This window comes from Rosa chinensis, chromosome 5 (genome assembly GCF_002994745.2).
Source record: "Rosa chinensis cultivar Old Blush chromosome 5, RchiOBHm-V2, whole genome shotgun sequence".
Classification (NCBI taxonomy): domain Eukaryota; kingdom Viridiplantae; phylum Streptophyta; class Magnoliopsida; order Rosales; family Rosaceae; genus Rosa; species Rosa chinensis.
Window position 1 is genome coordinate 22,646,807 of NC_037092.1, and position 16,675 is coordinate 22,663,481.

General features: G+C 36.9%; 3 protein-coding genes across 4 annotated transcripts; all 3 read right to left on the reverse strand.

The window, feature by feature from the left end:
* Positions 1 to 4,441: 4,441 nt before the first annotated feature.
* On the reverse strand, positions 4,442 to 7,941 carry LOC121049169. The gene is made up of 2 exons (XM_040505768.1): positions 7,141 to 7,941; positions 4,442 to 7,060 (listed from the first exon to the last, which is right to left on the reverse strand). The coding sequence occupies exons 1-2, from the start codon at positions 7,939 to 7,941 to the stop codon at positions 5,033 to 5,035; spliced, it is 2,829 nt and encodes a 942-aa protein (XP_040361702.1). The 3' UTR covers positions 4,442 to 5,032.
* A 343-nt stretch (positions 7,942 to 8,284) lies between these two features.
* Positions 8,285 to 11,069, reverse strand: LOC112202837 (disease resistance protein RPV1). Its single transcript, XM_024343852.2, has 4 exons — positions 10,188 to 11,069; positions 8,872 to 9,973; positions 8,508 to 8,783; positions 8,285 to 8,377 (listed from the first exon to the last, which is right to left on the reverse strand). The coding sequence occupies exons 1-4, from the start codon at positions 10,667 to 10,669 to the stop codon at positions 8,297 to 8,299; spliced, it is 1,941 nt and encodes a 646-aa protein (XP_024199620.2). The 5' UTR covers positions 10,670 to 11,069; the 3' UTR covers positions 8,285 to 8,296.
* Positions 11,070 to 11,200: 131 nt separating this feature from the next.
* LOC112202840 (mitochondrial inner membrane protease subunit 1) lies at positions 11,201 to 16,083 on the reverse strand. 2 transcript variants are annotated; one of them, XM_024343854.2, is made up of 5 exons: positions 15,684 to 16,083; positions 15,371 to 15,592; positions 14,016 to 14,126; positions 13,223 to 13,287; positions 11,201 to 11,651 (listed from the first exon to the last, which is right to left on the reverse strand). In XM_024343854.2, the coding sequence occupies exons 1-4, from the start codon at positions 15,810 to 15,812 to the stop codon at positions 13,249 to 13,251; spliced, it is 501 nt and encodes a 166-aa protein (XP_024199622.1). In that variant the 5' UTR covers positions 15,813 to 16,083; the 3' UTR covers positions 11,201 to 11,651; positions 13,223 to 13,248. The 2 variants fall into 2 exon arrangements, with proteins under 2 accessions (XP_024199622.1, XP_040362115.1); XM_040506181.1 differs by lacking the exon at positions 11,201 to 11,651 and adding an exon at positions 12,345 to 12,458.
* Positions 16,084 to 16,675: the final 592 nt, after the last annotated feature.

The window sequence follows — 16,675 nt, forward strand, 5'->3', positions numbered from 1 at the left end:
CAACTTTGGAACCTATAGATATGTCACGCTTTAGGCGATTGACATATTTGATGAAATGTCCAACCATGACATCATTTATAATAGCTTTTGCAAGCTTTATTTGTGTAGCCTCGTTAGGAGCACTAACATTTTAGTATGGCAGTCTTATCAGGAGAATCATGCCATTTAGACCAACATGTTTTCCATAATTCGAGTGTGGTCTAGACTGCTTGTACAATATTTTTGCTTTAGGGAATTTTTATCCCTAGTATGAGGATTGTATTTAACACATGATTTTGTCACCTGTAAACCAATTCACTTCAGAAGTAATGATTAATAAATCCTTCGTACTTTATGTACGAGGCTCAATTTGAGACATGATAAATTTACTGATTCATGCTTAGGCATGAATGATTTTACCGGTCATACTTCAAGTACGAGGCCTAATACAAGAAATGATTAATTCACGCCATTCATTAAAGACACTTTTCTCCCCCTAACGGCAAGAATATTGTCTCATTGAAGTGACAAATCATATGTGCAATACTGCTCATTGACAAAATTCCTCATTAGCAAATTTTGCAATCATTATTGTTTAACACAATAAAATTTGAACTCGACAATAAATCTCATTGGAACTTGTTGGTAATCTTACACAACATGAATGACCAATTTGGTCATGCCAAATTAATGTATTTGGCTTGGTGAACTTCTGGTTCATAACCATATATGCCTCTTATTGTTGTGTAATATCATCCAAATGCGAGAGCGGATGTTTTTTCCAATATACACCACGGACTTTAAGTAATAAAGGTACCAAACACAAAGACATCTCTCATTTTGGTAACATAAATGCGAGCTCTTCTAGAGCTATCCACCAAGATCTATAGGATCTGGGACAGATTACCTTTACCTTGGTAAAGATAAATGTTGAGAGCTACTTGTGATCTTTAGAGATCATGCGCATCATTGCAGCACATATTTTTCCTTCTTTCTTTCGCCAAATTTACTTAGAAGGAAACGATGCATTGGAATCCATAAATGTTACAACTCTAGGTTCTTAACAAGGCGACATCTTTGAATTTCATGTCACAATATTTTACTCGAAACTTCTAGTTCGAGGCTAACAGTTGTGCTTTTTGTGACCCTTTAATTATACTCAAAGCGTCTGGGTCGAGTTTAAATAACTTTCGAAACTTCAGGTTCCAAAAGGAGCATGAACTTTATTTGGAGGATCCACATTAACATTGCTGAAGAACTACAAGCTCTCATATAATCAAGAATCAAGAAACTTCAAGTTTCGATATCTTTTTGGCGATACCTTTGTGAAACTTTAGGTTCTCATGTGACTAAAGATAAAGAAACTTCAGGTTCTAATATCTTTCAATCACAAAATTCACAACACCATGTTTCAATATTATTATGGTGGAAATCCTAGCCAAAATAAAGGATGACTCTTAACATAGCACAGTGGAATATCAAGCATGTTGAAAAAATCTCAGTGCTTACTTTGGTTACTTCTCTTCCAGAGTGGCTTGATAAAAATGTGCCGTAGTATGAAGTGCAAAACATGCATATGCCCAATGCTTAATTCCATCTCACATGTAGAAAACATTCCCATGATTTTTGGGCACCACTTAGATGGTCTTTTCATTTACCATTATTCTACTTTTTGTGGTTATGATTTAGCCATTTCAAAATTGGCTTTATGATACAACCCATACAAGATGGCAAGCACTTCCAACATATGTCTCTTTTGGAGGTGCATAATGCAACTATACTCCACTAGATGAACTCTTCCGGAGTCATTGATCAATCAGATCTACAAGACCTGAGATTATTGTTATTACCAGAGCTTTAAAAACCATGAGCACGATCGCATTATGTTGTTGACACAACGTTTTCATACATGGGATGTGTCAGGATTTAGAACTTCAGGTTCTTGTACAATCTCATGTTGAAAAACAACTTACTCGAAACTTTAGGTTCGAGGACGACACATACTAGAACTTTTTCATTCTTGATCCACTCGAAACTTCAGGTTCAAGTCTACACAATTAGAAGCTTCAGGTTCTAAGAGTGGAGTGAACTTCAGGTTCACATGTAATTATAAGAAGAGAGACTGTACGCCCATTTTCATGTAATACCAAGTTAAGGAACTTTAATTTAGTCCTGTTATAATAGGGAAACATTAAGTTTCCATCATATATTTACTCATAACTTCTGGTTCGAGTTTTACTAATTAGAACTGCATGTTCTAAAATATGGTATTTGCATGTGACCATCTTGTAGTAGCATCAATCATGACTATAACTTATAAATGAGAGATTTTATATGGTCATGTAGTGAGTATGATCATTGAGGAACTTCAGGTCCTCATGTAATTAAGGGTCAAGGAACTACAGGTCTCACTACAGGTTCTGATCTCTTTTAATTACAAAAATTCACGATCACAAATTTGGGGTATACTCGTAATCATTCGTCATAAACCAACGGTTAAATATCTGCTTACTTTTAAATTGGTGTCAATAAAATCCCCTCAAAACTTCAGGTTTGGGGTTGACCGAGATTAAAACTCTTCGATAAATTGTCCACATATCCACTCGAAAATTATGGCTCGAGTTTGCACAATTAGAACTTCAGGTTCTAAGGTGGAATGCTTTAAGCAGGCATAAAGAAGAATGTATCAATCGACATATGAAAATTTACTCGAAACTTCTAGTTCGAGTTGACATAAAGTCAAATAAACTATGAATGAATTGTATGTGTAATCGAAGCTTCAGGTTCGAATATTTTTTTTCTATGAACTGCAAGTTCTAAAATTTCGTAATTTGAACTTCGGGTTCAAATAAATTTGATACTCGAAACTTCAGGCTCGAAGTGACTAAAGTGAATCTTCAAGTTCACTTTTAACTAATTTATTTTTTTATACTCAAAGCTTCGGGTTTGAGTTTTAATGTTAGAACTTCAGGTTCTACTATGAAATTTTGAACTTCTGGTTCAAAAATATTACACTTGAAATTCATATGTTCGAGGTATAGGACTGCTGGTCTGTATGAATAACAAAAAAAATAATTAATGAAAGAAAAGAAATTAATAGAATGCGAGCAAATAAATAAAATAATAATGGAAATTTCTGGTTCCAATAATGAAAAGAATACACAGAACTTCTGGTCTGGTTCATGAAAATCCTCTATCTCTCTTCAAATTGCACAAGAAAGCAATATTGTCTTCTGGACAAATTCTCTTTATAAAAAAAAATGTATAGTCAAGGGGCTTCTGGCATTGACTTAGTGTCCATCCTCGAACTACAACTTCTGGAGGTGGTTTGAACCCCATTATTGAAAAAAAAAATTAGAGGAACTTCAGGCCCTCTTATAATTGGGGATTAAGATGAGTTTATATATTCGATTTTATAGGTACGAGGATCTTCTGGCCCTTGTTAGTTCCATAAACTTTGAGGAACTTCATGTCCTTTTGTAATCAGATCAAGAGACTTCAGGTCTCGATTTATTTTGATTACAAAATTCCCAACTAAATCTGAGTGTGAGTTCACGATTTCACTTTTCCAATCGAACGGACGAAGAAGGTGTATCAAATGATATCTTTCAATTAAAAAACGGAAATATGCACTTTCAAAAATAATGCAAAACGGAAGCATGATCAATTGACCATGTGTAAATATCATTGAAATTGCCTATAGCCTACAAGACAATATGTAATCATGATAATGATATTTAGAGACCACTAACAGTGCTTAGACCATTCATCAAAAAAAAAAAAATGCTATAGAACCAATTATATATTGAATGATACAAATCCACTTAACCATTGTCAGTAGCCTTTCGTTGTAAACACAGACATACCAAAATACCCAAAAATTGTTGAGGTTTAGCAAAGTCATGCTGTACGAAGGGGATGTATAATTCTCCAAAGAAAACCATGATACTCAAAGTATTGAAACAAACATATATAGAATTCCAACAACCTTCTTACCTTAATTAAGATGTACTCACCAAATTCCCTTCTGATTTCAGATTATAAGGATTATAAAGAAAAGAAGCTCATACATACATGAAGGTTTATGAAATTATATAAACAGCGAATGGATCTTTGATCATCATGGCAACTCGTATAGGATTTATTTAAAACACTTCCGGCATTGAATTGAAAAAGGAGTGATAAAAATACTCATAGATCAAGTTATGGTCACAAGCAACAATGTTGCCCCACGTAACTGTTTGATCATCATGGAGTATATATGTAGGAAACAAAAATAGAGCGGAGCGTGCTGATAACATGTTATAAAGTAGAGAGAATATGGAGAGAGCATAGTAGGGAGGAAGTAGAAGTGTTCTTATTCAGTCTCATTAACCTCCTTTAAATAGAGGTAGGGTTTACATCAAAGTACACAACTAATGAGTATTTAAGTGGACAGCCATATATATAATAATATTTACAACATAAAGCACAATTGTCCGGTCCTCAATACATATTACTACAGTTTTCTTTGGTTTATGCCTACAAAGTCCAAGCATAAACCAATGAAATTAACCCAACATCTCTTCAACTGATGACCACCGGTAGTTATCAAGAAACCGAGGTGAGCATTGCCATTAAGGTTTGGTGGACGAAGCGCTTGGCTAGTCACCCAAGTCATTTCCCCAAGTAAAAGGCGGAGCAAAAGATCTGGCTAAGGATGGTACATAACTGTAGTACTCTGGCAATATGAAAATTATATCACAGTATAATGGACATAATAGATTAGAGCAAAGTTCATAAGAGATTTCCTGGGACCACTAGTAAATGGACAATCTAGCAATATCTAAATTGTAACTCTTTAATATATGTTGTTCCTCCATTAATACATGCACATCAGTACATCACTCATCCAACAGGAAAGTGTTTGCTGGCACCATCAGCCAAAAAACATTTGAGTACAAATCACAGTTTTATGCCAAGTTAAAAAAATATATATACCTTTTTGAGAAGGATCACGTTTGTTGGAAGAATTTAAACCATCAGCCAAGTTCAAGCTTGATTGCTGAACGAATCATTGAATTCTACAACAGTCACACAAGCCTGAGAATGTTGGTTCCTCTTGAGGATCATGGTCATTGAGAATGTTAGTATCATCAAGTACCGTAAAAAGAGACGCTTCCGAGGGATTCTTTAAGAGACTCGATTGTTCCAGAGATGAGGACAGCCACTGCGCCTCTCGATGATCATCATAATCAATGTTAGTATCATGAACTGTTAAGGAAACCGAGGGTTTGGGAGGAATCTTCTGAAGACTTGTTGGTCCCAAAGATAAGGAGAGCCATTGCGCTTCTTGATGATCATAACCACTGCTAGTATCACCAACTTCCATGACAGCTGAGATTCCAGCTGCATCACTCTCATGAAGACTTGTTAGTTCCAAAGACAAGAAACCCAGTGGCGCCTCTTCATGATCATAATTAATACTAGTATCACCGTCTGCCATTAAAATAGAGGGTTGAAGAGGACTAATCAGAGAACTTGTTGGTCTCAGAGACAAGGAAAGCCAATTCTCCTCTTCATGACCATGACCAATGTTACTATCATCAAATGCCATGACATTGACTCCATGAGGCCCTTGTTGAATACCCGTTGGTGCCAAAGACAAGGCAAGCCATTCGTCTTGAGGATTAATAACATTGGTTTCATCTTCTTCCTTCAAAACTGATGAGGCCGCAGGAAGCTTCAGGAAACTTAGGAGGTCCAGTGTTCGAGTGGTCATTGGTTCCGAAGACAAGGAAAACCACTGCTCTTCCTCGTGATCAATGTCATCCACATCAATGTCAGCACTATCACTGTCATCGCTGTCATCCACATCAATGTCAGCACTATCACGGTCATCGCTGTCATCCACATCAATGTCAGCACTATCACTGCCATCGCTGTCATCCACATCAATGTCAGCACTATCACTGTCATCGGCTTGGCGAGTGTCATCCACATCAATGTCAGCACTATCACTGTCATCGGCTTGGCTAGTGTCATCCACATCAATGTCAGCACTATCACTGTCATCGGCTTGGCTAGTATCATCAACTCCCATGACCGCTGAGGCTCCAGGAGGCCTCTTTTGCTGTGGATTCATTGGTTTCAATGAAGAGGGAAACCACTGCTCTTTCTCTGTATCACCATCGTCGTCGATATCACTATCATTTGTTGCCATGACAATGACTCCATGAGGCCGTTGTTGAATACCCGTTGGTGCCAAAGACAAGGAAAGCCATTCCTCTTGAGGATTAATAACGTTGGTATCATCTACTTCCTTCAAAACTGATGAGGCCACAGGAGGCTTCAGGAAACTTAGGAGGTCCAGTGTTCGAGGAGTCATTGCTTCCGAAGACAAGGAAAACCACTGCCCTTCCTCGTGATCATTGGCATCGCTGTCATCCACATCAATGTCAGCACTATCACTGTCATCGGCGTGGTTAGTGTCATCAACTCCCATGACCGCTGAGGCTCCAGGAGGCCTCTTTTGCTGCGGGTTCATTGGTTTCGATGAAGAGGGAAACCACTGCTCTGTCTCTGTATCACCATCATCATCAATATCATTTGTTGCCAGGACGTCCCTAATTTGGTGGCATACTAGGTGGACCCCGTAGCTTTTAACTGACAGCAACGGTGACTCTGATGAATCACCTCTGTAACTGAAAATTACAACTTCGCACGTATCATACTGCAGCAAACTCTCTCCATCTACATGTGGCTTGTATGTAAGCGCCAATGGGATGTACTTCAACCAAACATGGGATGAATCCGGCCAATGAATAGGGCAAGACTGAATGTGCATATATCTGTGTACTCCATTGATACGAATTTTGACATGAAGACTGATTTTACTCGCGCACACTTCAAAAACAACACACACAACCAATCCTGACTTGTTCCATTCTATATTTCGAGGTATTTTAATAGAGACTTCACAAATAACAATAGAGTTGAAAATTCCTGGCAATAACAGCCAATCTTGATCCTCCTCACAACGATAGTTGAACCACTTTGGAACTTCACTGCCTGGAACTATAATTTCAAAAGGATAAGAGTGCTGGAAGATACCTGCAATAGTTACAACAGTCATGATCGTAACAACATACAGAGAGCGAAAATAAGAGAACAGAGAAAAACCTGATTCAGTAAAAGAACTTCGATCCTTTCCAAGTCATAACCATTATTTGCACAGAGTTTGTCGCAATTGATCAAGTACAGCCTCTCAAGCCCTTGTGACTCGCTCCGATGTCCAAATATACTTGACAGTTTCGGAAATATTTCCAATGCTCTGCAGTCAGCAGCGTTTACTTGTCTTACTTTTGGTGGAAGTTCTGGAATTTCTCGAAGCTTGGCGCAATGATACAATAAAAGGATCTCCAAGTTAACAAATTTGATAATGGACGCAGGCAGACTAACAAAATTGTTTCGTGATAGATCAAGAGTTCCTAATGTCGAAGAGCAATCAAGATCCATGAGGAAATCACTTTTTGATAACTTACATCCTACCATCAGCAAAGAACGTAGATTCGGAAATAATGAGCTACAGTTGTCTTGTGAGATATTTGAGTTGGCTTGGGAAGTACTGATACTTCTTATTGACATATTGTTACAAAGAGTTGTATTTAATTTTTCAAGCCCAGTGAGATATGAAATTGATGGAGGCAATTCACTTATGCCACTGCCTCGCAATTCCAATTCTGTGATGAATTCCATCTTGTCCTCAATTTCTGGGAAAGTCTGAAGTCTTACGCAACCTTTAAGACAAAATCTTCTCAGCGATTTCAAGCTAATTCTTGTTGGAAATATCTGAAGGTTGGAGCACCAATCAAGATCCAAACTAACAAGTTTAGGAAGGAATCCAACAGAAGCATCAACCTCAACTAAACTTGTGCAACCAAAAAGATCCAAGTGCTTTAAGTTTGGGCTTCCTGAGAGCATCTTTAGCAATGCTAGCCATTTTTGAGTCAAATTTTAGCTAAAGTAGCTAAAAAGTTATTTTAGCTAGCCACTTTAGAATTACGTTTGCATCAATGCTCTCTATTTTAGCTAGTTTTGAATTTATATTATTTTTTAAATGAAGATTAAATAGTTTAAATGTATTTATAAATTACATAAAATAACTTAAAAGGAATGTTTTAAATTATAGAGAGCCTCATCCCGCTCTCTATATTTAGGAGCGAGATAGCTAAAAGTTATAATAGAGAGCCACTTAGGAGTCTGGTGCAGCTGCTAAAATAGATAAAAAGCTAAACATGCTCTCCAAAATAGCTAAGGAGCCAAAATAGAGAGTCTGCTAAAGATGCTCTGATAAGTCTGGTAGTTTTGTAAGGAATTCACAACCTCTTAAGTTTAGATATGTCAGCTTTGATAAGTTCTGAGAAACCAAAGAAAGAAACAAGAATCAAGAATCAAGGATCAAATGTTAAACTTCATAACAATTAATTTAGAACAAGATCTTTTCTAAAGAAAAACTCTATTCCAACACATGGAAATAACGTATGCACCTTAAATCCGCTCCCAAGTTGTCTGATGCAACTGTTAGGCATATTGAACACAACAAGTTCATTTAACTGAATATTGGATGGCAGAGATTGCAACTCACAATTACCCCAATCAATCATCCTCAATTTGTTGGGGACAAAACCAAATTCTCCATAAAGGGAGGCATTATGGTTTATAAAAAAGCAAAGGTTTGTCATGCCTGAGAAACTATTTGCATTCAAGTGTAACTCATCTGGTTTAGGCAACTTTATCATGATGCCTTTAATTTTATTTGTTCCCTGCAGTGTGAAAAAGAAATAGGATTAACAAACCACGTCATTTATCAAATCAAATTGCAAGGACTACAGTTCTATTTGTTCTACTTACTGTATTTTCTCTTAGAACATGGGACACATCTTCATGAAACCACAGTCTGCTACGTTCACCAGGTTCTGTGGGAGATTCTTCATGAACTATATCCTTTCCCATTTGCTCTAGCAAGTCATGCATCAAAATCCTATTGTCTTCAATAGTTATAATGGCTTTCTGCACGAGTTCTTGAATACAATCCTCAGCGTTCTTGAGGGTTTTACATTGTAGTATCTGCATCACATAGTCCTTATTTTGACCCTTGAAGAAACAAGCAATATCAAGGAAAACTTGTTTCACACGATCTGCCAATGCATCATAACTTATTCTGAGAATACTTTGAATAGACTCAAAAGCATCTCCTTCCTGACAATCTAATTTAGCTCGCCAATGTTCCATGCTTTGGTTACGGAGATGAGATCCTAAAAGTGTCAGACCTAACGGAAGATGTTGAGCACAGGCAATTGCACGTTCTGCAAGTTCCAAATAACCATCTGGGGGTGCATTCATTTCAAAGGCATTCAAACTGAACAGCTCAAGAGCTTGTTGGTAATCCAATTTTCTGACCTTGTATATCAACTCTATTCCATGCCGAGTTAGCAATCCCCTATCTCTTGTTGTTATGATAACTCTACTGCCCTGACCAAACCAACTTTCAGCTCCAGCTAACTTGTTTAACTGATCTAAATGATCCACATCATCAAGAATTAAGAGAACCTTTTTCAGGCTCAGACGTTGCTTTATAACACTGATTCCTCTATCGACACTGAACACATTCAATTCTTTGCCTCCCAGAGTCTCTCGAAGAATTCTCTCTTGTAGTTGTAGTAGTCCTCCATGTGACATTGAATTTTCTCTAACATTATCCACAAAACAACTACTTTCAAACTTATGAGCAATGGAATTATAAACAGCTTTAGCAACCGTTGTCTTGCCTATTCCAGGTGTGCCCCATATCCCAACCATGCAACAACGATTTCCCCCAACATCCAATATCACATTCACATCTCGTACAGATGACTGTAATCCAGTAGGGTACTTGGCCACATGCAGATATGTGCAGCTTAGCACATGGACTGAGATACTCTCAACGATTTTGCTGATGAAATTATATTCGTACCTACCAGTAAAAGCATATGTTAAATTTCACTCCCAAATAGTTCTATATTATTTTTTTATCTGTTATTGAATCTTATACTACCATTTTCTTCTTTATCTAAACTTTGTTTTGTTTGGAAAAGAACAGTATAAGCTTAAAAAATTCAAAGGAGAGATGTAACATTTTATTATAAATTATAGTCCATAAATATGCATCAGAGTAATTAGAAACATACTCTCCTTCTTTGAAATGCCATCCAGACAAATTTGCTGCTTCCGTAAGAGCTTCTCTCCATTTAAGCACCCTTTCCAAGTTATCCCTGAATTTGCATTCACATTCAGCAAATGAAGCACCAAAAGTACCTGTTTGTTTGCGTACATGTGACGGATCCACCTTGTAGAAAACTGGCCAAACCATTTGATGGTTCAATTCTTTACATTGAAGGATCTTGACGAGTTCATCCAAGCACCACCTTGAGGATGCATAGTTTTCAGAGAATACAATGATAGAAATCCTCGACTCTTCAATTGCTTTGAGCAGCGCCGGTGATATTTCTTCTCCTCTTATAAGTTGATCATCGATAAAGGTGTTGATTCCCTTCCTGAGCAAAGCATGGTACAAATGGTCAGTAAAATTTGTGCGTGTCTCCTCTCCTCTGAAACTCAGAAAGACATCATATGTCCATGAACGAGTTCCAGTGTTGGTGAAAGGAGCCATATTGTTTTTGGTCAGTTAGCCTTGTGCTTTCAGCTTGATAAGCAGTTTCCTGCAATGTGGAAGTGAAGAAGAAATAGGAAGATGTAATCTATTATATGACGCGCTTTATTGTCAGCTACTCGCTAAGTCACTATATTCAACTAAAAGTCTAAAAGCTTCGGCATAGTGTCTGAAATATTTGACCCTTTGTTATCACATATTTTAATAGATTCCAGCTTCCCGGAAAGTTGCACCAACCTATTATCCTCGTCCCTTCCCAGATGGCCAATATTTGAAAGAAGGAATCTTTTTCTTTTTCATTTTTATATTTTAATCAAAACTTTATAAAACAAGCTCTGATCACTTTAATGGTGTTTATTCGGTCATCAAGGAATTCATAGTAGATTTCATTTTTTAAGTCTTAGCTCATTGCACTAAATCCAAGGATCGGCGACCACAAATACTAATTCTGACTTCTGAGGTGGATGGGGCAACTGAGCACAGAATGTATTGAGTAGGAACAGGACTGTAGACAAAAATTATTCACACCACTGTTGAAAATTGAAAGTTCTCACTAATTTATGTTTATCAATCAAATAGTTCAAAACTTCAAACACTTTCTTGTACTTGGGTCAATCTAATCAAGTATCCTGCCCGCAGGCAAAGAATGCGCACTATAGACGCTATGCAAAACATTAGGGACAGACAAAGAATAGAACTCAAAAATGTACATAATCAAATTTTCTTTGTTGCAGGTGACAATGATTCTACATGAGGTTCTTGGGTTGTAGTCGCCAGGTATTCAGAGTTATAGAGGTTAATGAGGAGGTGAGATAGGAGACTTTACTGTACCAGCTGGACCATTTTGTATTGCCAATGGCTTTCATTCATCATGGTAAAGGGTGACAATGTACATGAATTCAAACCCGAGTGATCATCTGAAGTTTCATAAGCAACAAAAATAACGAAGTAGCACTCTTTCCATTCACCACAGATCCAGAACCTGCATTGGTCAAAAGATCACAATCAGGCAAACAAAAAATGTCAGAATGATCCTACAGTTCTTTTCTTTTAAGCGTCTTTCAGTTCACTTGCACATGACGCTCAATATAAAATGCAGATTTTAAAGGGCTGTAACACACTGTAAAAACTCATATAATTGAAGGTGTTCTATAATCTGTAATGTACCATTTGAGTACGAACTGGGAAACCAGTTGCAACTTAGAAGTATTCTGGAGATACACCAGAAGTATGTTATCATTATACTTGGTTATGGACACCACATGAGAATAGCAGAACAATCTACAAGTATTGGAAATGAAACCAAGAAAATCTTTTGCTTATTATTTTTTGTTCTATTGAATCATTTGTCAACAGTTATGAACTTCAGCAGGAGTATGTGCAAACATTTGGAAAGGAACATATCAGATTATTTTGTCCCAAATAAATAGAATTTTTTGCCATGGCAGCAGTTCTCAACAGGTTTCCAATTAAATTTATGGTGATTCCAACCAACAAACTCTATTTCAAAGACTAATTTTAGGCTCATAACCAATTATACTTAAAAAATGACCCTCAGAGGTTGTGTGGCATGTGGTAGAGCCCAACCTTCCACTTTTATTATCGACGGCTATCCCAACAGCCATTATGTATGAGACTTCAGTCTGGCAACTTCCGCTTGTGGTTTTTTTCTTTCTTTTTAAAGCAACAGAATTTTACTAATCGGTCTCAAAAAGCATTACAAAATGCCATGTACACATTAGAGCTTCTGAAATCTTGTGTCAATCATCTAATACACCACTGAGAATTTCTGACAACAAAAGATAAGAGAGAGATTCACAAAACAAGCAATAAACACCCTAAACAAGAATAGAATCATTTGTATAAACAGGAGGCATCATATTAAGAAAGTGAGCCTACATTCTTGAAATAAAAAACAAACCTAAAACTGTAAGTAAAAGAATCTGAAGGAATATTAATCCAGTTTTTCTCATTACAAAGTGGAAAATGTTTGAAATATGGCCACCGGATCGGGTAAAAACACACCAAGACTATATTGTCATGGGAATCTGAAAAAGAAATAACTGCTAGTTGTTTTTCATGCTTTACAATGCTTCTAAAATTAACAGAGGCAGATCAAGAATACTCAACATGTAAATGAGATTAATTTCAAATGAAGTGGGAGAAATTCTTTAAAGTCTCCAACAGCCGGATAGTTTCAGAGTCTAATCATTCCACTCATCCAACTTGCTGGAGATATGCTCGAACAAGAGTGACCAGAATAAGAATGCAACTACCATAGGCAACAAAGACTAAACGTTCTTTGTTGTGCAAACAAATTAAAATGCTCTGCCTGAGCTATCCAAAAAGTTTAGCCTAAAGTTTCAAAAAAACAACATCTTCAAGTATCATAAATATATCAGAAGCAAGCAACCAAAAATAACATGATCTGCAAGTATCATGTTGTCATCATAGAGTAACCCCCAAACCATAAACGCAGCAATTCAATAACACAAAAGCATTGCAGGTATAAGAACAAAATTCAATGCAAAGAGAATTCAATTGGAGATTTACCTATAACAATATAATCTTCTTTATGCTTAGTCATCCACTGATCCAAAGCCATCAGGTGGCCATACCTAATAATAACATGAAAGATGAAAATTTCAGGTCTTCCTAAAAGCATAAAAAGAGGCCATAAAAATTACTTATTGTGCATAGTATATACAAAAGTAGCATAGTGAATTATTTATTTCATAACCACTTTTTTAAAAGAATACATGACAGAGAGCAAAACAATGAGTCGATTAGGAATCCATGCCCAAAGAAAAGAATAAAACACAAAGACTACCAACCAGGAAATACAAGAAGCTAGCCTCACTACACAACAGAACCGATTTATAAATAGCTCTTTTTCAAAGCTGTGGACATCTTTATTTAGACAATCAGAAAACCAGTACAAGTCTTCTAGCATATTAATCATGAAAAGCACATGACTATTTAGCAACATCAACCAGTATCTTAGTCACACTACGTAACAATTGTCAATTCAATTTAGTGTTCGTACTCTACCTTACGAATGGATGACAATGGTAAAACTAACAAAGTAGCTGTACCAAGATTTAAAAAAAAATCTTGGAGACAACATAAAAAAATAGACCAGGGGCATAAATATCTCAGACAATCCTATCAACCTTGAAAAGGTAAGAATATCCCCAATAAAGATATTACAGTAACTCATATATTTCACCACACAAACTACATCCTTATTATTGTCAGGGACTGAATTCCAACCAAAATTAAAAATGATGGAATATATAACTTTTCATAAACATCACTACATTTTAGAAAGGAGAAAAAGCATTACCCTGAAGAACACTCTGCCTTGAATAAGACCGTATGGCACAGGTCCATACGATCGTGAATCAAAGGATGCATAAGTGTTATCTCCCTGAATCCAAACGTGCCCCTTAGGAACCTATTCACAGAAGCCCAAAAAGATACAGAAAATAATTAATCACATTATCAACAATACAGTATCACAATTTCAAAAAGGAAAAGTAAACAACTAAATAAATACCATATATAAACCAGAAACTAACATATTTCACCAACCAAACTCCCACATTACTTGTATGTCACCAATTTCCGACATAAGTTATGTTTGACTGCCGCTGTTACACAGCACTGCATTCAACCTTTTGGGGTTAATGCTCTCAATGGTGAATCCAGTATAGCACTTAATAGAATAATACTTGTTTGCACCAAATAAAGAGAATTTTGTAGGCATCAAGGCACATTCTCAAAGTTGAGATCCTCTGGGCATTTTTTTGCATGTATTTTAGGGATAAGTCCCTTGATGCAATTCATCTTGACTAGGGGCAGTTTTGAGTTGCTGCAACCTAAGAGTTTGATACACCAGGGCTGCTCTTTTTGCTTATATGGACTTCTTGTTCATCCATTCTACCAACGTGTTTAGATACATAGATAGTAACTAGTAGAATTTTTAAATTGTTTAGATCACCACAGCAAAATATCCCATGTTAAGAATTCAAAGCTCAAACATCCCATGTATTAAGCTTAAGATAGGAATCATAGGATATTTATATAGAGCTTTATGTGAAAAAATGAAAATAAGGATGGTTCACAATAGTGAACACAAATTTCTACAGGTTCTTTCAATGGCTTCTCTCTTACATTATTATTGACAGCAGAAACTAATGAACACAAATTTTCTATCAGGTCTACTGCTAAAAGTGTTAAAGAAGGAGAAGCAATGATCCTAAGGTAGAAGGTAATTACACTCCCCCAAAGGAGTTAATACTTAAAAGCTGTAGAATACTACTGAAATCGCCCCTCATAAATTGGCTGATAACATAAACTTCAAAACAGCTACCGGCATTTCTTATACCTTTAGTTTAAAATTACAGAGATTTAAACAAGCTGCAAAAAGACCAAGACATTAAAAATCCGAACACTGGACATACATAAATGGCCAATGGCCAAGAATATCACAACCACATTACACCACATACCACATTGCAGCAACAACATACTTACCAAGCACCAATAAACTCATAACACTAAAACGGATTAGTCACATGAAAATCAAATGCACCATCTTTTGCACTCATAAAAACCACCCTCACACACAAAACAACAACTAGCAATGCATAAAATTTCGAGACGAAAACCGAAACAAAGATCACAAATTTGACATACCACAGTTGTATTGTGCTTGCGAATCCGATTGGGGTCGAAAAAAGTGACCTGATCACCCTCCAAACCGAGGACCCGCTTGGCCACCATCTTTTTCGGGTCGTCGGGAGACCGAACTAGGACGACGTCACCGGGGACTACCTTCCCTAATCGATGGGATAGGTGCTCGGCGAGCACCACATCGCCGCTGGAATTGAAGGTAGGGAGCATACTCGGACCGTGCAACTGCAACCACCGGAACAAAAAAAAGTTAGAGCCTTTGGATAAAAAAAAAGGGATGAGATAAGGGAGGGAGGGGAATGGTGGGGTTACGGACGAGGGTAGAGGAGCAGAGGTAGGACTCGGTGAGGTGGATGAGACCGATGAACTTTGCGACGGCGAAGGAGACATGCTTGGCTTCGGTTGCGACGGCTCGCCATTGTTTCAGGTGACTGAGGAGTCTCATCTGCAATGCAAAGGTTCAATCTTTACCGACGAATTTGGGGAACAATTTGTACTCAACCGCAACTTTGCTTGCCAGAGAATACAGGAGCGAAAAGATTTGAGAGGAAGAAAACACAAGGTTTGAGAGGGCCGGGCCGGATACATCCATGACCCGTTTCAGGGGTGTTTCTATGGAAGGCGCTTTTCTAATGTACTTTCTACATGAAAAGTGCTTTTGGTGACTCACTGTGAGGACATACAAGTACAGTAGTGATGAACTGATCTAACGGGTTGAGAGTTTAGAGTTTCAAACTTTCAATCAATAGTATGATGCACTAGAGAACTTTCGGGATATCTGTGGGAGTTTATAAAACCGGTTCTATTTTAACTTATGAACTAGTGTCGTAAATAATTTTGGATAATCATGTAAATAGATGTTGAGTGATCATTACCAATCACTACTGATTAGTGATTGATAAGCTTGTAATTGTACGAGTGATTGAATTGTAATTAAACGTTACTTTTTATGTGCACCATGTAATTCTATATAAACTTCCTCATGGTGAGATCAATAGACACATTCCATTCTCTACGTCATTTCTCTCTTCCCCAAACTCTCTTACTTTATGTTTTACAACAACTAGAGAATTTTCGGTAAATCTGTAGTAATATGAACTTTTTATTCATGAGTACTCCACGCAGATATATATTATAAATGCACAAAATATGGTGTTTTCCCAAGTTCAAATTCTCACTCCGTTTGATCAAAGAAAGGAGGTGTTTCAATCGCAAAGAAACGAGTCTTGCTTGAATGATATGCCTGAAATGTGTACCAGTGGCTGATTTACAAATTACACACATGAATAATATGTAAATACCAAATAT